The 24,264-nt window shown below is 37.5% G+C and overlaps 10 protein-coding genes, 3 long non-coding RNA genes and 3 other non-coding genes across 20 annotated transcripts; 7 read left to right on the forward strand and 9 right to left on the reverse strand.

Moving 5' to 3' along the window:
• Positions 1 to 160: 160 nt before the first annotated feature.
• AT3G24542 (Beta-galactosidase related protein) lies at positions 161 to 1,571 on the forward strand. Its single transcript, NM_001203034.1, has 3 exons — positions 161 to 729; positions 1,031 to 1,182; positions 1,332 to 1,571. Exons 1-3 carry the CDS (start codon positions 583 to 585, stop codon positions 1,492 to 1,494), a joined length of 462 nt encoding a protein of 153 aa, NP_001189963.1. The 5' UTR covers positions 161 to 582; the 3' UTR covers positions 1,495 to 1,571.
• A 216-nt stretch (positions 1,572 to 1,787) lies between these two features.
• AT3G04745 lies at positions 1,788 to 2,395 on the reverse strand. The gene has a single exon (NR_141120.1). It is a non-coding gene; the product is annotated as an other RNA (long non-coding RNA).
• A 1,603-nt stretch (positions 2,396 to 3,998) lies between these two features.
• On the forward strand, positions 3,999 to 7,472 carry PERK1 (proline extensin-like receptor kinase 1). The gene is made up of 8 exons (NM_113366.3): positions 3,999 to 4,876; positions 5,050 to 5,586; positions 5,682 to 5,768; positions 5,857 to 5,927; positions 5,998 to 6,074; positions 6,180 to 6,327; positions 6,425 to 6,586; positions 6,893 to 7,472. The coding sequence occupies exons 1-8, from the start codon at positions 4,315 to 4,317 to the stop codon at positions 7,205 to 7,207; spliced, it is 1,959 nt and encodes a 652-aa protein (NP_189098.1). The 5' UTR covers positions 3,999 to 4,314; the 3' UTR covers positions 7,208 to 7,472.
• Positions 7,473 to 7,673: 201 nt separating this feature from the next.
• On the forward strand, positions 7,674 to 10,520 carry RSY3 (Adenine nucleotide alpha hydrolases-like superfamily protein; the record flags this gene model as incomplete). Of its 3 annotated transcripts, none has more annotated exons than NM_113367.3 (10): positions 7,674 to 7,953; positions 8,031 to 8,225; positions 8,299 to 8,459; positions 8,530 to 8,716; positions 8,795 to 8,897; positions 8,975 to 9,084; positions 9,181 to 9,270; positions 9,355 to 9,435; positions 9,510 to 10,220; positions 10,306 to 10,520. In NM_113367.3, the coding sequence occupies exons 3-10, from the start codon at positions 8,446 to 8,448 to the stop codon at positions 10,396 to 10,398; spliced, it is 1,389 nt and encodes a 462-aa protein (NP_566753.1). In that variant the 5' UTR covers positions 7,674 to 7,953; positions 8,031 to 8,225; positions 8,299 to 8,445. The 3 variants fall into 3 exon arrangements, with proteins under 3 accessions (NP_566753.1, NP_974357.1, NP_001319632.1); NM_202628.2 differs by having other exon boundaries at positions 8,540 to 8,716; NM_001338693.1 differs by lacking the exons at positions 7,674 to 7,953; positions 8,031 to 8,225; positions 8,299 to 8,459 and having other exon boundaries at positions 8,463 to 8,716; positions 10,306 to 10,398.
• Positions 10,425 to 12,580, reverse strand: AT3G24570 (Peroxisomal membrane 22 kDa (Mpv17/PMP22) family protein). 2 transcript variants are annotated; one of them, NM_113368.4, is made up of 3 exons: positions 12,282 to 12,580; positions 11,143 to 11,282; positions 10,425 to 10,993 (listed from the first exon to the last, which is right to left on the reverse strand). In NM_113368.4, the coding sequence occupies exons 1-3, from the start codon at positions 12,432 to 12,434 to the stop codon at positions 10,579 to 10,581; spliced, it is 708 nt and encodes a 235-aa protein (NP_189100.1). In that variant the 5' UTR covers positions 12,435 to 12,580; the 3' UTR covers positions 10,425 to 10,578. The 2 variants fall into 2 exon arrangements, with proteins under 2 accessions (NP_189100.1, NP_001189964.1); NM_001203035.1 differs by having other exon boundaries at positions 10,546 to 10,993; positions 11,182 to 11,282; positions 12,282 to 12,544.
• On the forward strand, positions 11,420 to 12,304 carry AT3G04755. The gene has a single exon (NR_141121.1). It is a non-coding gene; the product is annotated as an other RNA (long non-coding RNA).
• AT3G24575 (uncharacterized protein) lies at positions 12,165 to 12,527 on the forward strand (the record flags this gene model as incomplete). Its single annotated transcript, NM_001338694.1, has 1 exon — positions 12,165 to 12,527. The coding sequence occupies one exon, from the start codon at positions 12,165 to 12,167 to the stop codon at positions 12,525 to 12,527; it is 363 nt and encodes a 120-aa protein (NP_001325467.1).
• A 485-nt stretch (positions 12,581 to 13,065) lies between the features above and the next one.
• AT3G24580 (F-box and associated interaction domains-containing protein) lies at positions 13,066 to 14,202 on the forward strand (the record flags this gene model as incomplete). Its single annotated transcript, NM_113369.1, has 1 exon — positions 13,066 to 14,202. The coding sequence occupies one exon, from the start codon at positions 13,066 to 13,068 to the stop codon at positions 14,200 to 14,202; it is 1,137 nt and encodes a 378-aa protein (NP_189101.1).
• A 333-nt stretch (positions 14,203 to 14,535) lies between these two features.
• On the forward strand, positions 14,536 to 16,368 carry PLSP1 (plastidic type i signal peptidase 1). 2 transcript variants are annotated; one of them, NM_113370.3, is made up of 5 exons: positions 14,536 to 15,068; positions 15,270 to 15,407; positions 15,485 to 15,571; positions 15,646 to 15,713; positions 15,813 to 16,105. In NM_113370.3, exons 1-5 carry the CDS (start codon positions 14,541 to 14,543, stop codon positions 15,922 to 15,924), a joined length of 933 nt encoding a protein of 310 aa, NP_189102.3. In that variant the 5' UTR covers positions 14,536 to 14,540; the 3' UTR covers positions 15,925 to 16,105. The 2 variants fall into 2 exon arrangements, with proteins under 2 accessions (NP_189102.3, NP_001319633.1); NM_001338695.1 differs by having other exon boundaries at positions 14,568 to 15,068; positions 15,813 to 16,368.
• Positions 16,099 to 17,223, reverse strand: AT3G24600 (late embryogenesis abundant protein, group 2; the record flags this gene model as incomplete). The annotated part of the gene is made up of 2 exons (NM_113371.2): positions 16,467 to 17,223; positions 16,099 to 16,386 (listed from the first exon to the last, which is right to left on the reverse strand). Exons 1-2 carry the CDS (start codon positions 17,097 to 17,099, stop codon positions 16,099 to 16,101), a joined length of 921 nt encoding a protein of 306 aa, NP_189103.2. The 5' UTR covers positions 17,100 to 17,223.
• Positions 17,224 to 17,423: 200 nt separating this feature from the next.
• AT3G24605 (late embryogenesis abundant protein, group 2) lies at positions 17,424 to 18,771 on the reverse strand (the record flags this gene model as incomplete). Its single annotated transcript, NM_001338696.1, has 2 exons — positions 17,424 to 17,930; positions 18,340 to 18,771. The coding sequence occupies 2 exons, from the start codon at positions 18,769 to 18,771 to the stop codon at positions 17,466 to 17,468; spliced, it is 897 nt and encodes a 298-aa protein (NP_001326030.1). The 3' UTR covers positions 17,424 to 17,465.
• A 498-nt stretch (positions 18,772 to 19,269) lies between these two features.
• On the reverse strand, positions 19,270 to 20,479 carry AT3G24610 (Galactose oxidase/kelch repeat superfamily protein; the record flags this gene model as incomplete). The annotated part of the gene is made up of 2 exons (NM_001338697.1): positions 19,270 to 20,113; positions 20,196 to 20,479. The coding sequence occupies 2 exons, from the start codon at positions 20,477 to 20,479 to the stop codon at positions 19,270 to 19,272; spliced, it is 1,128 nt and encodes a 375-aa protein (NP_001319634.1).
• A 2,491-nt stretch (positions 20,480 to 22,970) lies between these two features.
• Positions 22,971 to 23,057, reverse strand: AT3G24612. The gene has a single exon (NR_141620.1). It is a non-coding gene; the product is annotated as a snoRNA (small nucleolar RNA).
• On the reverse strand, positions 22,974 to 23,660 carry AT3G04775. Its single transcript, NR_141123.1, has one exon. It is a non-coding gene; the product is annotated as an other RNA (long non-coding RNA).
• Positions 23,188 to 23,327, reverse strand: AT3G24614. The gene has a single exon (NR_141621.1). It is a non-coding gene; the product is annotated as a snoRNA (small nucleolar RNA).
• AT3G24615 lies at positions 23,408 to 23,509 on the reverse strand. Its single transcript, NR_141622.1, has one exon. It is a non-coding gene; the product is annotated as a snoRNA (small nucleolar RNA).
• Positions 23,661 to 24,264: the final 604 nt, after the last annotated feature.

The raw sequence follows: 24,264 nt of genomic DNA on the forward strand, positions 1-24,264 counted from the left end.
GTTATTAAAAACAAAATTAATGATGAATATCTTTTTTCTAACAAACAAAAATTTACTTTAGTTGTCTTTCTTTTTTTCAATCCTCAAATATACCATTTATGTAATAATCACCGATTACAAACCAAGTGTTTATCCTTCTAACTATTGGGTTAAACCAAATGTGGAGTTCAATTATCTAAAAATAGCATAATCATAGGAAAACGGATAGCAAGGATAAGAATCAAAGAAAACAATTCTCGATGCGTTTTCTCTCTCGGGTACCATTTTCGAGGACAACTTCCCAATCAAACTTTCCGACGTCGGTGGAGCTCTTACTCACCGGCGTCAGAAGATCCCAAATTGCTTCAATCTCTATTATCTTTGCATCACTTTTGTAACCCTTTTAAGCTTTTCTCTCCATCTTCCCGACCACCACAACAACCTTCCATTAAATCCATCTTCAATTCTCGGAGATCACTTAACCATACCCTTCAACGTTGCTTCACTCCGTCGATCTACTTCAGTGGCAACTGTCGACGATTATTACCCCGCCCTAGTGCTAACGAGATCTCTCACTTCCAAATCTGCAGTTCCTCAACCCAAATGGTACCGTCACTCGTCGATCTTGAGTCTCTGGACCACTTTTGTGCCACAACTTCCGGTGAAGTTTCATTCCACTCTGATCTTCAACTCACCGAAGTCCTGCCGCCACAGTCACCAACTCTTCATCGCAGCCACAGAGACACTAGGGTTCCTGTTATTGGGCCTCCCCCATTTCAGCCCATTTCTCTCTTGGCCCATTGTCATAAGTGACGACCCACCTCCTTTATCTATTAGGCCTAGGTTTTGGCTAAACTTTCCCCTGTTCTTTCTCTGTCAACGTTTGTGTCGATTGCTGAAAATAATTGTTAGATGTCAATTAATCCATAATCAATCATCGTTGCTCTGCTGGTACAAACCTTCTTTGAGAACCTGGTTATTAGAGTCACCTAGGGATTCTACTCTTGTTTCTAGATCCTTTTATCGAAGCCATTTACAAAGGTTGAGAAAGTGCGGCATTATGATCCCGTCACCAAGGTGCGGTGATTACCGCAGCTTTCTCACCTTCCAATCTCCGTCTCCTTTGTTCACTGAGTTCTCTCTTATGAAATCTATCAATTTCAGTGATAAATTCCTTATGCTCATGAAAACCTTGAAGCTTAGGTCTTGTAATTTTCTACTTGTGTTAAACCAAAGACTAACTTTGTGTGACATTCTTAATCTCCATAGTCAAAGACATTATGCGAGAGAGAATCCACCTGTTTTGTTGCAGTTTCACACATATCTCTTGCGAATCCTGGTTATTGTTTCAGCGATTTTTTTGAGTTTGACTACAGACCCTTACTCCTTCTCAACGTCATTATGTCTTGTGACAATGACCAATTTTCCACTTCTCGGATCGACCGAAGTTGTGTCTCCGATTTACCTTCTTCTCGTATGTGGCATTGTGTTCTACAACTTTTGTCTCCGAGTTAGCATGGTTTTATCATCGGACTATTGTATTTTTATCTTTATTGCTTTTATTTTTGTTGTACTAAAGTCTGAGAATGATATTTTCTTAAGCTTTGTACTAAGTTTGAGTGATTGAACGAAAACAAAGTTTATTGACAAAAAAAGAAAAGGAAAACGGATAGCTTTCTTGGCTGAACTATAGCAAATGCAATTTGCAATGTTTTAAGTCGTTAAGGTACTAACTACTAATCTCAAAAGATGAAAAAGATTATATAAGTGAATAAAATATCACCGCAAAGTGTTTATATGCATACTTTATCTTTCAAACATACCAGTTTCCGATAAATATACAACAAACCTTGTGTTTACGATGTAATGGTGTTCTCAATTAAAAAAGAAAAGAGAGCACTTTTCTATATAACAAATACAAGTTGAGAAAAAAGCCAAAATTGACTGGACCGAAGCTGTAGGAGAATGGGGGCGATAGGACCAAGGGAGAGTTACAATTTTATCACAAGCTTGTGTGTGTATGTTTTGTTTCTTTTCTTTAAATTTGGATGTTGACAGCTTTAATTTTTTCCTAAAAATATACACTAGAAAATTAGAGAATATTTAGAAGGTGAGACCAGCGAATGTCATGCCACAAATCATGTTCATAATGTTATACCAAATAATCATAATGTCCCCATGTGACGCTTTACTTTTCTATATTATCTCGTAACCCCACTCATACGTTTTAGAAGAATTTTCACACAACTAAGATAAGTTGATTTTTGAGGCAAAATATTGTTTATTTTTTCTATCAATAAATCTTCGTAAGACTTTCCAATAAGAGAACATTTTTCTTATTCCTCTCGTGACAGAAGCAAATCATCCCATCCACACAAAGTCACAATCCAAGACACAAGCCCACCAATAGAGACTCCATCTCCTCACTAAATTCATCTACAATAGTAATTCATTATTGCTATTATGTTACTATAATTGCTTTAAAATTGTTTCCTATGAATAATTGAATATCATAAGCAATATGAACAAAGAATGATGTTCAAATCAAAATTCGAAGATAAGGATATAAAGTTATAATCGTGTTGAGTCATACACTTCGAGCTAAAGTTTTTCTTTAAACAATTGATTTAGCTACCACTTAATCTAGTTGGTACTGAACAAGTAACAACATAAGTAGAAGATAAAGAGAAGAGAATATCTTACTTTGGGACTATTAGCCATGATGTCCACGACCAAATCGGCCTCCTCAAAATCAATTTTTGTCTAATTTTGTAATGTGAGACTTTATAACTTTTCCATAATATATAGCGGACGTTATTATTTTACTCAAAATTGTATGTGGCTTCCATTTGACTACTAAATGAACAATATTATGAAACAAATAAAATGAACAAAAAAGTTGAACAAAAAAAATTATTTGAATATTTTATTTAGAAAAAATCTGTTCAATAATATGCAAACCAAAATATCTCCGGCATGTGTAAACTAAATTGACTATACTAATTTAACAAATTATCACCGCAATTACGCCGCGTTGAATTTGTTTTTCCTTAGATTTGGCGTGGGTCATCGAATGTTTAATTAAATTAACATAAAACCAAGATAGGCCATTGACCAAAATACAATAATATTTTCATAAAACCTTATATTATTTTCTGAAGAGCAAAAACATTATCTGAGAATCTGGAGATAAAATTGACGTGACATTAAGAACCTTAATCGAATTTGATTAACAAAATATTTCTTTGTTGCCCGTTTCAATTTTAGTGGATTATTTTGGTGTAACTTGACATTTTAGATAATTCTATTAATAATAGATTAGGGGAAATGTCAATGTAATAGGTGGCCTCGAATTTGTGTTGGTGCACTCCAGCTGTCTTCCTTCGCTTTGGAGCAAGTAGAATCCCAACTATTTTCTCCACACTTAAAAAACCTTAAATTACTCATTCTCAATCTTATATTTTCTATAAACGCAAATATTTTATGAAATTTTATACTATTAATAATCTAATTCCCTAAATATATATATATTTTGCATTTTTTACATCATATCTTTTTTTGCCTAAAATTTTATACGAGAAATTTTATACTATTAAGAATCTTATTGCCTAAAATTAACCACTTCTTTTTTTGGTGTTCTATTTCATGCACCGATATTAAAAATCGTAGGAATATCGATGGCCAAAATAAAATAAAATGGAAGAGGATCTAAACTTTGTATTTTATACTGGTCCTAGTCCTAGAAAATCGAATTATTCAGTGTTTTCATTAAATGCATAGTTCAACATATTATTTGGCATGATAGATTGTCTGCAAATGACACATCACTTTTCCTTTCTGCAAAAATAAAAGACTCTATAAAGTAACTTTAGAATTTATTCAGTTCCTCAACTCGATCTAGTCCCTTTAATTAAGCAAACATAATTATTTAAACAACTCTTTTGAGAAAACATTTTTTCTCTTTGGTCAAATAACAAAACAAATTAATTCTTATTTCTACATTCAATTAAAAACATACCAAAACATCTATTAACTTCTTAAATATTTTTTCTCAAATTTGTAGTCCAAAAAAAACACGACGCGTATGTTTTTTTTGTTGTTGTTGTGTAATAAGAAGAGAAAGAACGTAAAAGAATTGACGCGGACGAATCGTGTTAGACCCAAAAAGAACAGCTTTCAATTCCATTGTCCAAATTCCTTATCAAAAAAAAACTCTACTCTCGGTGGCACCAGATCACTCCTCCTCTCTCTTCTCCTACCTTTTTCACATTCTCTTCTTCTTCTTCTCGTGAGAAAAAGAAAGAGAGATTCTTTATTCATTAGATCGAAGCAAAAATGTCCACAGCGCCGTCTCCAGGCACTACTCCATCACCATCTCCACCGTCTCCTCCCACAAACTCGACAACCACCACTCCTCCTCCAGCAGCCTCTTCTCCTCCTCCCACCACAACTCCTTCTTCTCCTCCTCCGTCGCCGTCAACTAATTCAACCTCTCCTCCTCCTTCTTCTCCTTTACCTCCTTCTCTTCCTCCTCCATCTCCTCCTGGATCTTTAACTCCTCCTCTTCCTCAACCTTCCCCCTCCGCTCCCATCACTCCTTCTCCACCGTCTCCCACCACACCCTCAAACCCTCGAAGCCCTCCATCTCCTAACCAAGGACCACCAAACACTCCCTCAGGATCTACTCCTAGAACTCCATCAAACACTAAACCGTCGCCGCCGTCTGATTCTTCCGATGGATTGTCTACCGGAGTTGTGGTAGGAATCGCCATTGGAGGAGTCGCTATTCTTGTTATACTGACTCTGATTTGTCTTCTCTGTAAGAAGAAACGAAGAAGAAGACACGACGATGAAGCTGCTTACTATGTTCCTCCTCCTCCTCCATCTGGTCCCAAAGGTAAATTCAAAGATCTCAACTTCATGAAATAAAAATCGAATATTTAACCATAGTTGTTCAATTCTGATACGAATTGCTCAAATCTGATACTTGATTATGCATTGTTATCTGTTAAAGAGATTACCTTTGTGGAAAAGTTTCAAACTTTACAGAGATTTGATGTTGTTTATCAGCTGGAGGACCTTACGGTGGTCAACAACAGTATTGGCAACAACAAAACGCGTCACGGCCGTCAGATAATCATGTAGTGACGTCATTGCCACCACCTAAGCCTCCATCTCCACCACGAAAACCTCCTCCGCCACCTCCACCACCAGCATTCATGAGTAGCAGTGGTGGTTCTGACTATTCGGATCTTCCGGTTCTTCCTCCACCATCTCCAGGGCTTGTGTTAGGCTTTTCTAAAAGCACTTTCACTTATGAGGAGTTGTCGAGAGCTACTAATGGCTTCTCTGAGGCTAATTTGTTAGGACAAGGAGGGTTTGGTTATGTGCATAAAGGTATATTGCCTAGTGGGAAAGAAGTTGCTGTGAAACAGTTGAAAGCTGGTAGTGGTCAGGGAGAGAGAGAGTTTCAGGCTGAGGTTGAGATCATTAGCAGAGTTCATCACAGGCATTTGGTTTCTCTTATTGGTTATTGTATGGCCGGTGTTCAAAGATTACTTGTCTATGAGTTTGTTCCAAACAACAATCTTGAGTTTCACCTCCATGGTTAGAACAAAACTAAACTCTTTCTTTTGATTTTGTTACATTGCTTTGTTGTTTTCAGTTAGTGATGATTTGTTTGGGAATTGAATTTGTTATAGGTAAGGGACGGCCTACGATGGAATGGAGTACTAGATTGAAGATTGCTCTTGGATCTGCTAAAGGACTTTCATATCTTCATGAAGATTGTAAGTCTAAAACCTTAAAAATTATGTACAGATGTTTGATAAATACTGTCTTTGTTTGTCACTGAGGTATATATATAAATATTTGCAGGCAATCCGAAAATCATTCACCGTGATATTAAGGCGTCAAACATATTGATTGATTTCAAATTTGAAGCTAAGGTATGTTTACTCGATATGTTTTGTGAAGTGTTTTTGTAATTTGTGTCACTAAAGCTCTTCTTTCTTTCAGGTTGCTGACTTTGGTCTTGCCAAGATTGCTTCTGATACAAACACTCATGTATCTACACGCGTGATGGGAACCTTTGGGTAAAAATCATCTTTAATCTACTAAACATGTACATTTATGCAGTTTGCTTAATGCATGTGATCCTTGTGCAACAAGTTCTGAAACTTTTGGTTTTGGGATTTTAGGTATTTGGCTCCGGAATATGCTGCAAGTGGAAAGCTCACAGAAAAGTCTGACGTTTTCTCATTTGGCGTTGTACTTTTGGAACTTATTACTGGGAGGCGCCCTGTTGATGCGAACAATGTCTATGTAGATGACAGCTTAGTTGACTGGGTACTTTACTATGACTGCAGATAATCTAAACTTCTGATTTTTCTACAATTTAACTGTTGACTAAAGCAAAAGCTATGTGTGATTGATGGTGGAACAGGCACGACCATTGCTTAACCGAGCATCTGAGGAAGGAGATTTTGAGGGTTTGGCTGATTCAAAGATGGGTAATGAGTATGACAGAGAGGAGATGGCTCGCATGGTTGCTTGCGCTGCGGCTTGTGTTCGCCATTCAGCTCGCCGCAGACCTCGCATGAGCCAGGTAACTTAATCCTTTTCTCTAGAGAAGAGCATATTGGTTTGGTTCTGTTTATTTGGTAGAATAATATGTTTCCGTATGGTTTTAAAGAAAGGTTTTGATATGGTTTTTGTGAGAAAGATCGGTTCAGTTATGTTCTTATGCCTAGCCCTACTTTTTGTTACCCATCATCATACTATCTAAACAACACCGATTGAATATGTCAAAAGAATTGGCTGCAGTTTCTTTTGTTTTCATTTTGCCAAGGATTGTCATTTTAACATATGTTAATGCTAATGGAGTGAGTGATTTGCTGTACAAAATGAGCAGATAGTACGGGCGTTAGAAGGAAATGTATCGCTGTCTGATCTTAACGAAGGGATGAGACCGGGTCACAGCAACGTATACAGCTCATATGGAGGAAGCACAGACTATGACACGAGCCAATACAACGACGACATGATAAAGTTTAGGAAAATGGCTCTTGGAACTCAAGAATACGGCACAACCGGCGAGTACAGTAATCCAACCAGTGACTACGGACTGTACCCGTCTGGTTCAAGCAGTGAAGGTCAAGCCACACGAGAAATGGAGATGGGAAAGATTAAGAAAACCGGTCAAGGTTATAGTGGACCCTCTCTTTAAACCATAAGAGTGGAGAAATTGCAGGTTTTTTTTGGATTCTTTTTCTTATTAACTGTAAAGATTTGAGGAAATTGCCTTACTCTCTAATTGATTTACTACGATATATGATACGTTTAAAATTGTTTTGCTTTGGTTTCTTCTTTAGATGTTGTGATGTTGATTGATTCTGGTTTGAATATTATTCTTTCATTCTTTTTTCTATTTTTCTTCTGAAGAATTTGTTTGTTATGTCTTTTGAGCTTTTGGCCTAGTTTGGTTAAGTTCCAACAAACTGTTCATTATACATCTACAAAGTAGAAACAAGCACTTCACAATACACAACCTCTACTTCTTATAATTTGACCATAGAAAGACCAAAAAAATCGAATGTAATTGTGTTATTGGCAGTGGTGAAAGTGAAATTACAAATTACAAAAACCAAAATTTCAAAGTAAAATAAGACTAAACTCGAAGTGACACAACTCGCGAGTTCGCTCGTTCGTAAATGGCGCGAGGTCTGTCTCTATGCTCCAATGGAAGAAAGTCTTCGACTTTACTCTCAAACTCCATCCCTAGGGTTTCAATTTCCTTTTCTCCTAAAACCCTTTTCACTTGTTCATATCCACTTCAATCCCGCCACCCAAAATTCTCACAACGATTGTTCTGTAATCACGCCTGTGTCCCGGAGACTGTGGACGAAACGAGGTACAAGGAGCTTTTCAATAAGAGAATGGATATGGCAGGACTTAAACCTCACAACCGAATTGGTAATTGCTATTTTAAATTCAATTGGTTCCACTAAACCAGAAACAGTGATTGGATAAAATTGTGTTGTGTGTTTCAGCTTTGGGAGTTTCAGGTGGTCCTGATAGTATGGCTCTTTGTGTTCTAACTGCAAAATGGAAAACTGAAGGATTAAGTTGTGTTAATAAGACAGATGGTTTTATTGATGGACTTGTTGCTATAGTTGTTGATCATGGATTAAGACAAGAGAGTAAAGATGAAGCTGAACTTGTCTGTTCTAGAGTTTCTCAAATGGGTTAGTTTTTAGAGTAAGAACATTTGATGTAACCTTTTTGAGTATGTTTTAGTAACTTGAGGAACGTTTATAGGAATCAGATGTGAGATTGCAAGTTGTGATTGGGTTGATGGTAGACCAAAGCTTGGCCACTTGCAAGAAGCAGCTCGTGAAATGAGGTATGAGATGATTTCGAATGTGTGTTTTCGACAACAGATTGAGGTCTTGCTTATAGCGCATCATGCAGATGACCAGGTAAAAGGGTCTTTGAGAATTTAGAGAAGTAAAGTGTTATGTTGAGATGTTCATGAAATGTTGTCTGAAGTTGGATGCAGGCTGAGTTATTCATTCTCAGGTTATCTCGTAGTAGCGGTGTACTTGGTCTTGCGGGTACAGCTTTTGCTTCCGAGATTTTCTCCAGAAATCTGCAGTTAGATGCAAAACATATGAAGAACCAATCTATTCGCTTAGTGCGTCCGCTACTAGATTTATGGAAAGAAGACATGTACAAGGTTCTCTTAAAACTAGAAACTCAAGAATTTATCGTTTTATGGTTTGTTGACATCAACTCTTATCTTATTTCCTAGCAGATATGTCAATGGGGTAGACAAGATTGGGTTGAAGATCCAACTAATCGTAGTCAGTTGTTTGTTCGGAATAGGATTCGAACATCAATAGGAAATCTAGAATCAGGCAAGTCTATCAAACATCAAACCAAACTTGTTCTCTAAATCTTGATGACTAATATAAGTTATTGTTTTCCTTTTCAGGTAGCTTCAAGTCAGAGCTGCAAGCAGTCATTTCTGAATGCAGGAGAACACGTTCATTTGTTGATAAAGTTTGTACAGACTTAATACATCAGACCGTAACAGTGACAGATGTAAGAGCATTTTCCAGTTTAAGCACATATGTATAAACTGTTTCTGGATCGGGTAAGTGTGAAAATTCATCTCTGTTTTGATGTTGGAATTAGCAGAAAGGGTATGCTATTCTTGATCTAGAGAGACTTAATCCTTCAGGAGTTAAAGACATTTGCCTCTCAAAGTATCTCTTTGCGGTCCTGCAGGTGTTACATCTTGAGTTTTTTTCTTTGGTAAAGTTACTGCCCTTTGAGTGTTTTCTTGACTATTCTTTGCTCTCGAATCTGCAGTTTATCTCTCAACGGCAAAGACCAATCAGAGGAAACACTTCAAAGTTGCTTTTGAACTATATCCGCGCAATTCCGTGCAGGGTAATCATTTTCAAAGTTGTTCTGTTTCTCTAGATTTTGATCTGTACTAACATTTGCTTCATTTGGCTACTCAGACATCTCTAACAGCTGCTGGTTGCTACCTTAGTCCTGCTCCAGGGTCGAAGGGTACCAAAATTATAGTCTCATGTTCTGTTGACTGTCCTTTACCATCAAAGACAGAACTCTTGAACATTTCCTTCAATGAAACTCCATCTGATGACCTTGGACAAATCATAGCAGACGCAAAATCGTTTTCTGACCATGTGGCTCCAACCAGCTTGTTTGAAGTCCAGTTTCTGGATGTTGCATCTGAATCCGTATTGAGTAAAGCCAGAGAGCTCAATCTTCTCAGCGAATCGACGTATACAACCATTGGTCTACTGCAGAGGGATGAAACTAAACGGTTTTTAACTAAAACAGAAGAGAAATCAGTGGAATTAGAGCATGGAACCAACATTGCAGCTTCCTCTGATAAAGTACATCTTTGTCTAGGGCAAAATCTCTACTTCATGAACCGTTTTCTCATCAGATGGAACCTAAGTGACCACCAATGTAATGAAGCAGACTGCAGAAATTGTCCAGTGAGTACTGCTACATCAATGGAGGTTCGGCACATGGTTGAACCCGACTGGTTATATCTAGCTGAGCTTTCAAAATGCTCAACCTCAAATCATTCTATTTCATCCTCACAAAAAGCTCTCAGGTCCTTAAAGTTGATCCCAGCCGCTGCAAGAAAAAGCCTTCCTGTCTTGGTCAATCACTGTGGATTACTACTCTGCATACCAGTATGTGAAATCACCATTTTAAATCATTTGTTTTGTCGGATTTAACTATAAGACCATACATTGATTCTCGTCTCTGTGTTTTCAGGCTATTGGCTTCAGTTATTGTTCATGCCTTGAGGCATCTGCAGTGTTTCTTCCAAGAATACCACTCGGAGGCGGTCATAGCTCATTTCTCTAGTCTAGCCATATCATGTTGCATTCATTCAATACTAACAGACATTTATTCACTTGTACTGAATTCTCGTGAAACGAAATAATATTTGATTCAAGAATCTGTATCCTAGGCAACTTCCGTTATTGAAAATCGCCAATTACACTCGTTTTTGTTTTCATTCAAAGTTTATGACAGGGAAAACGATCATACTCCGCCTTGGCCACCTCGTTCTTTTAATGGTTGAAATGATGAAGTAAACCATTGCTTCCAAGCTGCGTCCTTCTGTTGCTCGACCCATGAGAGGAAGGCACTGTCTACTAGGCAAAAGATGTTGACGTAAAGCAACTGGTATTGCACGGGAACATATCTGAAGTTTGCAATCTGAAGAAGTGGCCATGCTCCGCCTTCAAGAGCTAGAGCCGGAAGAAAATCTCTCTTGAGTCCTTCTTTCACTTCAGCTGTGTTCTTTCCTGTGGCGAATCCCATGTATGTGAAGAACACCAGTAGATCTACAGGTCCAAAGATAAGACCATCCATTGCAACTTTTGCAGCTACAAAACGTGTTGACTTTGGTACATATCGAAGCTTCAGTTTTATGAATTTATCCAAGCCTTCGTACCTGTGCAACCGCAAATAGAACAATATCAGGTTTATCAATCTACCATAGACAATTCTTTATCAGTATCTGATTCAGTGTCACTAGTTTATGTGAGCGGTAACACGAGGAAAAGCTATAACGAAATGATCTGAGATCAGAAGGAAACAAACCAGAAGTGGCCAACAGGTCCGACAAAACCAAATCCAAACATGCTCGTGATAGCTACTCGCTTCCAGTTGACTTTGAATTCTGCATCTTGCTTCCACTTGACCTTAATTTCTGCATCTGCGTCAGCATCTTTATTTGTTTCCTGTTATATTGAACATGGTTTTAGTGCTTGAGCCAAGGTAAGTCAATAAAATCTCAATATATAGCCTAAACTCAGAAACAATATACCATGACCTCTAAAGGCAAATGAATTTTAAGGATTGTCTCACAGCAGAAGATGTTATAAGTAAAGAAGTATCGCATAATTTCATAAAAGGTAAGCAGTAGACTAGAGCTGCTAATCCATAACGGCATGAACATGTATCACCAATGGACCAAAGGGCGATTTATATTGCAATGTTAACATGAAAATACCACACCAACAACATAGAGAGTCACAAAACACATTGTCTCCATTAGTATCTTTTACGTATTGGTATCACCATACCATATAAGCTCTCTTCTGAACTGTTCAAACTTTGAAAAGAACTCTGAAGCTGTAGTAGCCCACAGTTCTGGCTTAAGCATTAAAATGTCTTCGATTGTTGGAAAAAATAGCCATTAGGAAATCATGGAATCTCAGCAAACAAGTAAATGGACGTTATACTACAAGAAATTTCACACAGCCATAGAGAGAGCCTAGAAAAGAATCCGAGTGCTATTGCTCAATTACAACTTAGGCAACACAACCTAAAGTTCCAGTATCTATCTAATAGAGACCATAAGCTAACAAGAAATCACAGAAAACTGTAAACGGAGAAGACGAACTCAAATCCTTGAAAGATTTAGCAGCAAGAAGGTGAGAACAACGGGAAAATATTCCAAGTATCAAAGAAAAACTCCAGAAACAGCATCAAGGTCTAAGGAAGAACTACATAAATCAACACATTGATGAAGCATTACCACATTCACTGAAATGTCGCGAATATACTGATGCACAAGAACCAATTGACGCAGATATATCACGAAACCCAGAGATACATAGATGCAAATTCAAAAACCTAAAACTAATTTCATCAATCCGCACGAATCGGAGAGAAACTCCAATTTGAAACTTCAATCGAAGGTGAGAGAGAGAGAAGGAGATCGGAAAATGACTAACGGTGAGACGAAGAAGACGACGTTTCGCAGTGGAATGAGTGATGTATTGAGCGGTGACATCGCCAAATCCCCAAAGAAATCCAGAACTGATGACCTGAGTTTTCACAGGATGAACCGTCAGGCATCGCTGGTACCATCTCCAAAGCTTCAACATTATGTACCAGCCGTATTCGCCGTCGCCGCGAGAGAGAGAGATTGGGACCTGTCACCTGTGACGGAGAGCCGCCGTGGAAGAAGGCGATTGTGATTGGTTAGAAGAAAGAGGTTGATACAGTGCTTAAGCTTTCTTCTTAAACGTCTTCTTCTCTTTTTAATTTTTTAATCACTTCTTTTTTTCGAGTCAACAGTCAACACTACAAAAAGGCTGTTGCAATATCATTGGGCTTTTACCAATCAACATTTTCTTTCCGGCCCATTAACATTTAACATTCTAATTTAATTTGTTTTTTGTGTTGACGATGAAGAAAATTGGGTCAAATGAGAAACCTCTCATTTTAACCTCTCTATTTTTTAGGATTTTAAACCCCCAAAATTTCCCTATACACTCTATCTTGCGGCGGAAGAAATCTGTAATCACAAAGGAAAAGGTTAATAGTTTTTTTTCTTTCTCTTTTTTAAATATTTTGTTTTGTCGTCATCGAATCTTTTCGTTTAGGGTTATCTGATGTTACATCAAGGTTAAAGAAAACCGATAATCACAGAAGCATATAGAAATCGTTTTTGAAGGTACATCGATCATCGTTGAGACTTACTACGTTACAACGATCATCGTTGAGACTTAAACAATGACGAAGATGTCTAATCTCCCTAATGATTTGGCGGAAGAGGTGCTCTCTAGGGTTTCGTTAACATCTCTGAGAAACGTCCGACTTACTTGTAAAGATTGGAATACTTTATCTAAAGGTGAGAGCTTTGCAAAGAATCACCTTGGTTATCAAGCAATAGTAGCAGCGAAGGAAAAAGAGTTTATGATGGTCCTGATGATGGATTTTAGGGTTTATTTGATTCGAGTCAACGTTCACAATGACATTGAGTCGTGTATTAAGCCTGAAGGTGAGCTTATTAGCTTGGGCGATGAAGTCGATGTATCTCAAGTCTTTCACTGCGACGGTTTATTGCTATGCATCACGGAAGATAACGAAGATAACGCTAAGGTCGTTCTTTGGAACCCGTATTGGGGGCAAACACGGTGGATCGAGTCTACAAATAATTTCCACAAATTGGACATGTATACGTATGCTCTCGGATACAAGAAGAGCAGCAAATCAAGCCGCAGCTACAAAATCTTGAGATTTATTGATTTTTCTCCCACTTGTTCTGAGTTCAAAATCTACAATATCAACTCTGATTCATGGAAGGTTCTTGATGTGTCTCCAGACTGGAAGATAGATTCTTATATTCGTGGCGTGTCTCTCAAGGGAAATACATACTGGATTGCTAGAGAGAGGCACGGATACGGCCATACTTTCTTAGTCTGTTTTGATTTCACAAGAGAGAGATTTAGGTCGCGTTTACCTCTGCCGAGTCAGCCGTGTGTTTTAGATACCGTGAGTCTATCTAGTGTTAGAGAAGAGCAGCTTGCTGTTTTATTTCAGTGCTCAAGTACATTGGAGATGCAGATCTGGGTAACAACCAAAATTGAGCCCAATGCGGTGTTGTGGAACAGCAAGGTGTTCTTAGCTGTGGATATGCACTCACTTAAGTTTCAGTTTCAAGTTAGAGCTTCGAGTTTCTTTATCGACGAGGAGAAGAGAGTTGTTGTTGTTTTTGATAAAGAAAAACGTTATTTAGCGTCCTCTCGCAACAAAGCTTACATCGTTGGAGTGGATGGAACCTGGGAACAAGTGGACCTTGGAATGTCTGTAGACAAATTTGTTTACCCACTTGTGTGCTCTTATGTTCCAAGTTTAGTGCATTTTTGATTAGTATATTCTACAAAACCTGTAATCTGTTTCTTGCATATTTATACCCTTGTTTTTTCTCTTTTATCATGTTGATTGAACAAGATTATTAACTCTCCACAACTAGGATTCTCTTATTGCTCTGATCATGTCAGTATCTGTATAAAAGTGTCCAAGCCATTGTGTTCCTTTTTAACAGAGAACGCAACTACCGACTTCTCACAACATATCAAATGCCAAATGTGAACTAATGTAACCAAACAATGTTTTTTGGATAATTCACATTGCACAAATGCTTGTATCTGTAGTTTCCAATTTTCTTAAAGGGTGTTTTGGACATTTCGATCTTTTTTTTTGATATGGTAAATAAAATTACAAACAATTATATTTTTCCGAGAAAGCCATTGTTTCAGTTGATGATGGTGATGATATCTCTTCACTTCTCTACTCCGCCGCTAGCTTTTCTCAAATCTGATTCCAATTCCAGATTTCTCAAGAACCCTAATCCTAATTTTATCCAATTCACCCCAAAATCCCAACTTCTTTTCCCCCAACGTCTCAATTTCAACACCGGAACAAATTTAAACCGGCGAACTCTGAGTTGCTATGGGATTAAGGATTCAAGTGAGACAACGAAGTCTGCGCCGTCATTAGACTCCGGCGACGGTGGCGGCGGAGATGGTGGTGATGATGATAAAGGTGAAGTGGAGGAAAAAAACAGACTTTTTCCGGAATGGTTGGATTTTACCTCGGATGATGCACAGACTGTGTTTGTGGCTATAGCTGTATCGTTGGCGTTTCGTTATTTTATCGCAGAACCAAGATATATTCCTTCTTTGTCTATGTATCCTACTTTTGATGTTGGAGACAGATTAGTTGCAGAGAAGGTATTGTTTTCTTTATATTAGTTTAGCTTTGTAATCATGAGCTTTAGTTTAGGAATTGGGAAGCTATGGTTTAGTTTTATCAGATTACAATGTCAAAGGTTACATCTTTAGAGTTAAAGATAGTTTTTTAGTATGAGCTCAAGAGATTCTCATTGATTGGTTTTTGGTGTTTGTTACTAAGATGTGGTGTTGATGTTTCAGGTGAGTTATTATTTCAGGAAGCCTTGTGCAAATGATATTGTCATCTTTAAAAGTCCACCAGTTCTTCAGGAAGTTGGGTATACTGATGCCGATGTATTTATTAAACGGATTGTTGCCAAAGAAGGTGACCTTGTGGAGGTATGTATGATCATATTTTTGGCTCTTGGCTTGTAATAGTGAAGCTGATGGTTATTTTGATTTGGGGTAATGTGTAGGTACATAATGGGAAACTGATGGTTAATGGTGTTGCTAGGAATGAAAAATTCATCTTAGAGCCTCCTGGTTATGAAATGACACCAATTGTAAGTATTATCAAAAGAACCTGAAGCTTGTGGTTTTTCTTCTTTTTCTGATTTTGGTTGCTTCAACATTGTAGAGGGTACCGGAAAATTCAGTCTTTGTGATGGGTGATAACCGGAATAACAGTTATGATTCGCACGTATGGTGAGAAGCCTATTTGTTCATCTGGTTTTAGAATTTTATCACAGGATTTAGCTTCTTCTTGGATTGTTCCTTATTGTGGAAAACTTGTGTTGTCTTCAGGGGTCCTCTGCCTTTGAAGAATATTATTGGACGGTCGGTTTTTCGGTATTGGCCACCAAACAGAGTAAGCGGGACAGTGCTAGAAGGTGGCTGTGCTGTGGATAAGCAATAGAACATATTGTAACGTTTTGATTCGGCATGTCTTCATTTGAAACACTTGTGCAGATAAAAACGAAAACAATGTACCTTTTTATGAAGGAGAGAGTTGCACATTTGAATTAGATTGCAGATTAATGAGGAAACAAGAAATTCTTATTTGCAAAATGGAGATATGATGAAAATTTGTTTACTTGGTAACGAGTTTACAGGTCTTGTGAGTGAATTCTATGGGTTTGGAAGTCTTGGAGGAGGAGATGAAGAAAGAGCATGATACGTGATTCTCGTGCTTCGACTTGACTAGCTTCCCCAATAGATTACCTCTTGATCTGATCTCAAACTCCAGCTTCACTGGAACTTTACCCTTCTTGTCGGAAGCTGCTAAGTGTGGTCCTGCTCCATACAGAGGAACCTCTGCGCCAGTGAGCTTTACAATTGATATGTGCTTACTCTTTCTTGGTTGGTAATAGCTCTTTAGCTTCACAACCAGAATGTGAATATCAGATTACGATGATGACAGTATAGGAGCAATGAGTGAGATCTGAAAACAGAGAGTACCTGACCAGTGGCGAGTGTGAGAGCAGAGAAAGTGAGTTTGAAGGTAGAAGAAGAGACATGGATGCCAAAGTAAGGAGCAGGACTGTCTATTGTCACCTTCACTGAACTGTTAAAGCTTAGAATCTTGGTGGCGACTCCTGTTCTGTCTATTCCTTCTCCGTAATAGAAGCTATGGATGTCAACGCTCTTAACGGAGACGATAGGAGAGAAAGGATGAGAAGCTCCCCACAAAACAGAGCAAAAAACAGAGAACACAACCACAGTACCTAATATTACCAAAACCGCTCTACATTGTCCCACTGATAATCCTCTGTTATCATCATAAACCTCATCTTCATTAATCGTGTATGGCTTCTCCGGCCAATACATATTACTCCTCCGGGAGCTTCCTTTCCATCGAAATCCCATACCGCTTGTCCCATTAGAGGTACGGCTCGAAGAGGAGAGACGTGACTCACTGAGAATGGTGTAGTTTGGGGTATGAACCTGAATAAGCGAAGCAGAGGATGAGGATTTTTCACCATCGTCTAATTGGGACACGCTTGAAGGACTCTCTACGTAGTAAGCTTGTTTAGGTGATGAAATAGATAGGTCCAAGCTTGTTCTTTCTGATTCTGACGTTGCATCCATCATCTTTCTTTTGGTTTATCAATTTGTTTGTGTTTTGAGATTCACGTAAACATTGAAAATGGGAGATCGATACATATGTCTTAGAAGATAATTGAAGAAGAACACGGCGTAGAGAGTGGATATAGAACAAACCCTTTGAAGCTTTCTTTTCCATTTTTATTTGTTTTTGTTTATAAAACCGGTTTTAACGGATTTTATTCTTTCTATTTCCAATAAGATAAAATGGAATGTAATCCTTTTTTGCTAAGAAAAATGGAAAAATATGACATTATATTATAACTATACTTGAAAAAAAAAATCCATTTTTTTACAAAAGCTATGAGTAAATAAGAATCAAGTTTTTATATTAAAAAAAAAATGAAGAAGCTTCTATGAAATACAAGTTTTGTGGGTAAATTTTACAAAGGTGGTGTTGTAGGAGGAAATAAAAAAGAAGCAAGAGAGGTGTTTCCTATGCCTAGACTTGACTAAGTTTCCAACAATATTGGCTCGTGATCGGATCTCGAACTCTAACTTCACGGGAACTCCACCACTGTTGTCCGAAGCAACTAACTCGGCTCCTGCTCCATATAGTGGAACCTTGGAGCCAATAAGGTTGATCCTAGATGTGTGGTTGCTTTGTTTTGGTTGGTGATAACTCTTCAGCCGCGCATTCGCAAGTGTGAATTGACGAGAGTATATGAGGCTGACGGCAGTGGAGCTAACATGGATGCCGAATAATGTAGAAGGATTGTGTGTTGTGATCACCACTGAACATTTAACGTTCATGATCTTTGTTGGAACTCCTGTATTGTCTGAACCTTCTCCGTAGTAAAAACTTCTCACATTCACACCCTAACATATACAAATACAACACAAAATCATCAAACACTTATAGAACGTAGACCAAGGTGCAATTCATTCAAACACAAATTGATGTGTTTTGCGTTTATAATTAAAGAAATAAATTTGGCTCTAAATATTAAAGTTAAGGTTATATCTTTTTATAGCATAAAAATTGTATTTTCATTTGGAACAAAACACTTTTTAGATTATGTAAACACAAACACAAACAACTCAAGGTCTAGTTATGAAACCACATTTGATGTTAATTTTGTAAGCGAAAACACAAAATATAATATAAATTTTTTTAATGAAAAACACACAAAATTCTGTTTCTTCTGAAAATGTGGAAAACGAAAATGCAAACACACAAACTAAGGTGAATAATCTTTGCTATATATGTAAGTAAAAATAAAATTACCTTGATGTAGACGATTGGAGGAGAAGATTGAGAAGCACCAAAGAGAACAGAACAAAGAAGAAAAAAGATACTCAATGTCGCAACAACTCCCAAAATAAGTCTACAAGTAACAATGGAGACTCCTCTGTTGTCCTCATAAAGATCCTCGTACCGTCCATCACCACCTTCCTCCTTATCAGCCGGCCACCATATCCCGCCGTGATATTTCCTCCGTCCCTTCCACCGGAAACCGCCACCACCGCCATTGGATACCCGGCTAGCAATTGATGGGTGTGACGGCGACTCTGTGGGAGTGGTTTGATGAGTAGTCAGTGCCACCGAGGAAGACTTGTCGGAGTCACGTGATGGGCTTTGAACGTAGTAAGTAGGACGTTTTGGTGATGATAGGTCGAGGCTTGTGACGTCTGAGTCAGATTTTGGGTACATCTTCATTTTTTTTGGTTAATCTTTTCTTTACCAATGTTTGTTCTTGTGCTCATAAATATTGGTATTTGTGTGTGCATGGGGACAAAATAGGGAACTAATTACAAGCGTTAGGTTGGGTAAGACAAAGGCCCATAGGTTAGGTGACCATTTGTCACTAGTTTTGGGTGTCAGTTACATAGTAGTACGTTCTCAATTCTGCAAGTTTGACATTTGTAACCGAAAAATTTGAGTCTTTCTTTTTAATTGGTTAGTGTAAATACGATGTTGTGTGGAAAAGTAAAAAAGAATTAGAAATGTGAAGAAGTTAGATTCGTTTTAAGTAAAGCTAGCTTTGGTGCTTCTTCTTAATTACATACTACAATTCTAAATATTTTCACATTGAGTAAAACAATAAACAAGTGACTGCTTTTAGCAAGAGAAACATACTGCCTACTATGAATTAAGTGTGATCTTATAAATCATACTTAAAAGTAACACTTATAAAGTATAAGAAAATCTAAATTTTCAAACATCAACAGGGATAGAATACAAGACCATAGAGTGGTAGAAGAGAGGATCGACCGTGAGAAGATTGATTGCGAGGATAGGATGGCACCAATCACACCTCCCCAAAATCTCGCCTCCCTCCCACCTTTCCAACGAAATCTCCGCACACCAAATCTCCAAGATCTTAAAACCATCACAACAACATTCGAGCTTTTCCCAAAAGACCAAAACATTATGACCAAGTTCGGTCAAGTTGGTCAATTGGGTCTCGGGAAGTAATTCTTCAAGGTTTAAGCTAATATTGTACATGATCTTGTAGGACTCCCACACTTTCACCATTTTCCCACCAAAGTAGACCACTCTCGATTCACGGAGCTCCTTTGACAGAAACTCCAAACCAAACACTTCCCTCCAATCTATCCCTACTGCGTCACACCAATCCAACTCCCCTGCCTCACACCAATATATACCTCCATCGTTACCACAACTATATATCAACTTATCTATTAGACACCAATCCTTGCTACGCTTTGAATCTTGATTCCCTTTTTCCCATATACTCTTGCTCGGCAAGTAGTAATAGCTTCCAACATCCCATGAATCCACCACGTATATCTTTTCTTCCCGCACTGGCTTTGGAATTGACATATCAGCCCAAGTTTGTGTCTTTGGATCGAACACTTCTCCCCAGTCGTAGTAATGCTTGTACTTGCAGCCTCCCCACACGTTTATCTTTCCGTCCACTACACTGACTTCAGGGGAAACACGAGCCACTCTCATGGAGGTCACGTGGTGCCACTTATGAGACCGACAATCCAAGAACAAGACGTTCAACGAGCGATTGCCATTTATCTTTTCGTGGCTGAGAGGGTAACGAGGGGATCAAATGAGCTCGATTCACATTGTTCCCAGTGGAAACGTCTACAGTTGGGAGGAGGATGCACCAACATAAGGTTTCGTCAGTAGGCATGCAGAAGCATACGTAGAGGAACTTCTCAGCGTAACCTATCAACGATCGTGTCTGGTAGAGCTCGGGTGAAAGAACCATTGACCGGCAGCTCTTGGAGACGAGAGATAAGGCTGCATGGTCCAATCTTGATACGCGGGCCAAGCAAATCATAGCCACCGCTTCTGGCAAAGATTGTAGAAACCCTGAAGATGACGACGGAGATGCCTCTTTCTTCCTCCTCTTACTATGTGGTTCCACTTCGGGAGCCTCATTGGACATTGTCACACACTTCTGACTTTGCTCGATTAACTTAATTATATAATTAAAGTATTGAACAAAAGGTTTTACGAGAGTGATGAGTTCTCCTTTTTGGATTAGTTTTAGCTTTAGGTTTAGGGCTTTTGAAGATTGAGAAGGATTCAAAGAGAAACTACCTTCTAATAAGATTTAAAAGTAAAATTAGGGATACGCCTATTGTTTTTCGGTTATATATCAAAAACGAAATATATATAATTTTATCCTTAGTTTTAATCAATAACGAAACATTCGGTTTTAACCAAACCAAATAATTTATAGCTTACAGTTTTTCCCCACAAGGCCACAACCAAGTAAAACCATGATTCCCTAAGAGCATCTACATTGCACAACATAAGGAAATGTCTTTAATTACAAATAAAATAAAAGAAAAAATAAGAACCAATGACATTGTGCCACATAAGTTAAGATGTCTCAAAACAAATGTCTTTGATGTCTCCCAAGAGACACAATTCTCTTTTCTGCATTAATTTAAAGACATTTACCTTTTTATTTTATTCATTAAAATCTAAAGACACTCACAATTTGTTATGCAATAGAGGTGGCATAAGGCTTTATGGGTTATGTTATGTATTCTTATTGTATTTTTGTTATATTTTTATTATATTGACTTTCATTTTTTTTGTCACTAAATTAAAATTATATTCATTAACTTGATGTGGAACCAAGGAAGTACACAATACCCAAACAAGGGAAACCAAAGCCGACAGATGAAGTTAAAGTCCTCAGAGTCAAAGCCGGAGGAAAAAGAAAATATCCCCGGAAAGAAAGCCCTAAAGAAAGGGAAACAAAGACCCTAAAACCACAAAGCAGCAAACCAGAGACCCTAAACGAAAGATGATGTACCCAAATACAATAGCCGAAGCAACAAAGCTAAAATCCTAAAAAACAATAGTCACAAGCGGCAAAGAAAAACTCCTCCTCAAAAGCACCTGCGAAGAGATTTACTACGGCTGCCCACAGCCAACCCGAAATAACATCTGCCACCTCCTATCATGAAGAGAGCCAATCTCTCGAAACCAGAAGCAAGAACTTCATAACCCGGCAAGCCAAACCACAAGAAGAAACTTGAAAACGCTTCCGGATGCGACGACGACGACTGAGGCGACCAATTGCGTCTAGATAGAAGCCTTCAAAAAGCTAACAGAAAAGATCTGAAGCAAGTACAAGGAGTGAAGCCTAACCTCTCGAGAACCTTCATCGAGAACAAGCACGACGAAAGAAGGAGGAAGCTATCAAACACAGAAACCAACACCAAGGAGGAGAACCAACTGCCAACAAAGAAGACTACCACAACAGAAACAGAAAGAAAAGGGACATCCAGTTGGGAACCAATGGCTGAAGCAAGGAGACCAAGAGGCGGAAGGAAAGGCATGGTCTGGGCACAAACTCAACGAGAACCCACCACCACACAAACAATGGCATAGAAACAAAGCTAACCACTTGAACGGCTACAAGATCACCTGATCTGTCCGCTCCAACCGAATCCATAATCTCAAAGTTCGGTTGACTTTCTATTAATCCTCAATAATATTGACTTTCTATTTTCCTTTATTTTTTTACATCTATTTTGTTTCATTTTTAAGAAAAATGTTTATTTTCCCCATTTTTATGGCTTACATCTATTTTATTTCGGTTATTTATTCGATTTCGGTTGTATTCTTTCGGTTATCAATTTTTTCAAGTTTAATTTCTATTTAGTTATTCTGAAAGTTCGATTTGATTTTAGTTCCGTTTCAATTCTTTCGGTTTTAAAAAAATTTAGATACTTTCAGTATGTTCTTTTATACTTTCAATTTATCTACAGTCCCTTTTTCTTTTTTTGGCCCATTTGGGTTTTGACTTTTGAATACAACAATAGGCCCATAAAGTAAAAAACGTATGGTTCAGTGACTAAACAATAACTAAATTAATGCCACATAACAAACCATTACCACCTCGTTTGGGAAGACTCACTAGTTGGCAAACAAGATACAAGTTATCAACACCTCACATAGAGAAACCAATCTGTTTTCCTGAAGCGTTTGCTTTAATTTAGTTTAGTAGCAACAAACCCAATTGCCTAGAAAATTATCTATGACTAACTAGTTTTCACAGTTATAAGTATTCTAACAAAATTCTCTAATACGTCACTATAAGTTTTAGAGACAAATATTGTCACTTTCTCGAATATGTCAAGATTAATTGAATTGTGAATTAATAGATTAATCAAATGTCCCAACAAAATTAAACTTTAGTAACCGATATTCAAATTGTATTTCTGGGTTGATCTAGTTTAGAAAAACTGGCCAACCATTCAATATCACAACTTCTCCTCGATCAGTCCGTACTTTTTTATCCGGATTTATCCCAACCATTCGATTACAACAAAATTTTAGGAAAAGAAAATAGTTACTTAAGGAACAATTTGAGATTGAAAAATTTGGATAATAGATGAAAATAGAGAGGAAAGGGTCATCAGATAGGAGCGAAAGACTATGCTGAAGATGTTAATCATAATAGAATTTATCATCTGAACTATGCGTTATCAATCATCACTTGATCCCTTTCAATTTCCTCTTTTCTCATCAAATAAATCCAAGACAATTTTAAAACCAATAACCAAAAAACAAAATCGGATTTAGACCTCATAGAGAAGATTAGATTTATCAACAAGGATTAATTCAGACATATGCTTGTCTATAATCATTTAAATCATAGGCCACTAAATCAACCAAAAACAGAACCAAAGAAATAAATACGAAATCGGATTTGAAAGGTAATTGAAAAAAGGCCTCATAGAGAAGATTAGAGTTTATCAACAAGGATTAATTCAGACATATGCTTGTCAATTTTGATTAAATCATTGGCCAAAAAATCGATTAGAAAAAGATTGAAAAACAAAAATCAATAGGACTCAGAATATGGGTGGTGATATAACAGAATGGTCGGCAAATAGGCTTTTTACGGCCGTTTTTACGACGAACGAGACCTTAATATCAATCGTCACTGTCCATTACTTTTACCAAAAACAAAAGTTTTAAACCAGAAGAAGAAGATGAAAAATGAAAAACAGAGAAGCTAATCGGCGGAGATCTAAAGAACCCTAGAGAAGTTGATAATGAATGTGTGATTACTTTCTCACGCCTTTTATACAGAGAAACAAAACAAAAATTGAGAGCTAGGGTTTTGGATTCTTTGACAAGCTTAGCTAAGATGTTGACACGTGGTACGTCTGACGGTTGTGATATGTTAAATCTTCCGTTTTTTCCTGTGAAAAACGACGTGCAGTTTCATATAGATACTTTTAAACTACATACTGTTTCTTGTAGAAAACCGACTTTTATTTCCCTGGCCCAAAGGCCTGTCATGGGTCCATTGAACTAACACGCAATGTGGATCATAACTATTCACTAGCCTACGTGGCCTTTTTCGAATTAAATTATGTCTTAAAATCTTGTGTTATTTGATCTTTTTGTAAATCATGATTAAAGGAGATTTTACAATTTGGTATTATTAAATTAAGATTAATTTCTTAAAAAAAACAAAGGTTACTCAAAATTACATATCTTAGAAATATTTGTATACTAAGTCTTTTTAAATAAATTTCAAAAGAATTTCATGAACAAATTATTAGAAACAAAGTTTAAAGTATACTGCAAATATACTCCACACACATGAATTTTTAAAAGTAATATCAGATTTGAAATATTGAAGATTGTAAAACGTACGATTAACTTTATATCCAAGATTAAGTGGTCAATTTGTTT

The sequence above is a fragment of the Arabidopsis thaliana genome, chromosome 3 (genome assembly GCF_000001735.4).
Source record: "Arabidopsis thaliana chromosome 3, partial sequence".
NCBI lineage: Eukaryota > Viridiplantae > Streptophyta > Magnoliopsida > Brassicales > Brassicaceae > Arabidopsis > Arabidopsis thaliana.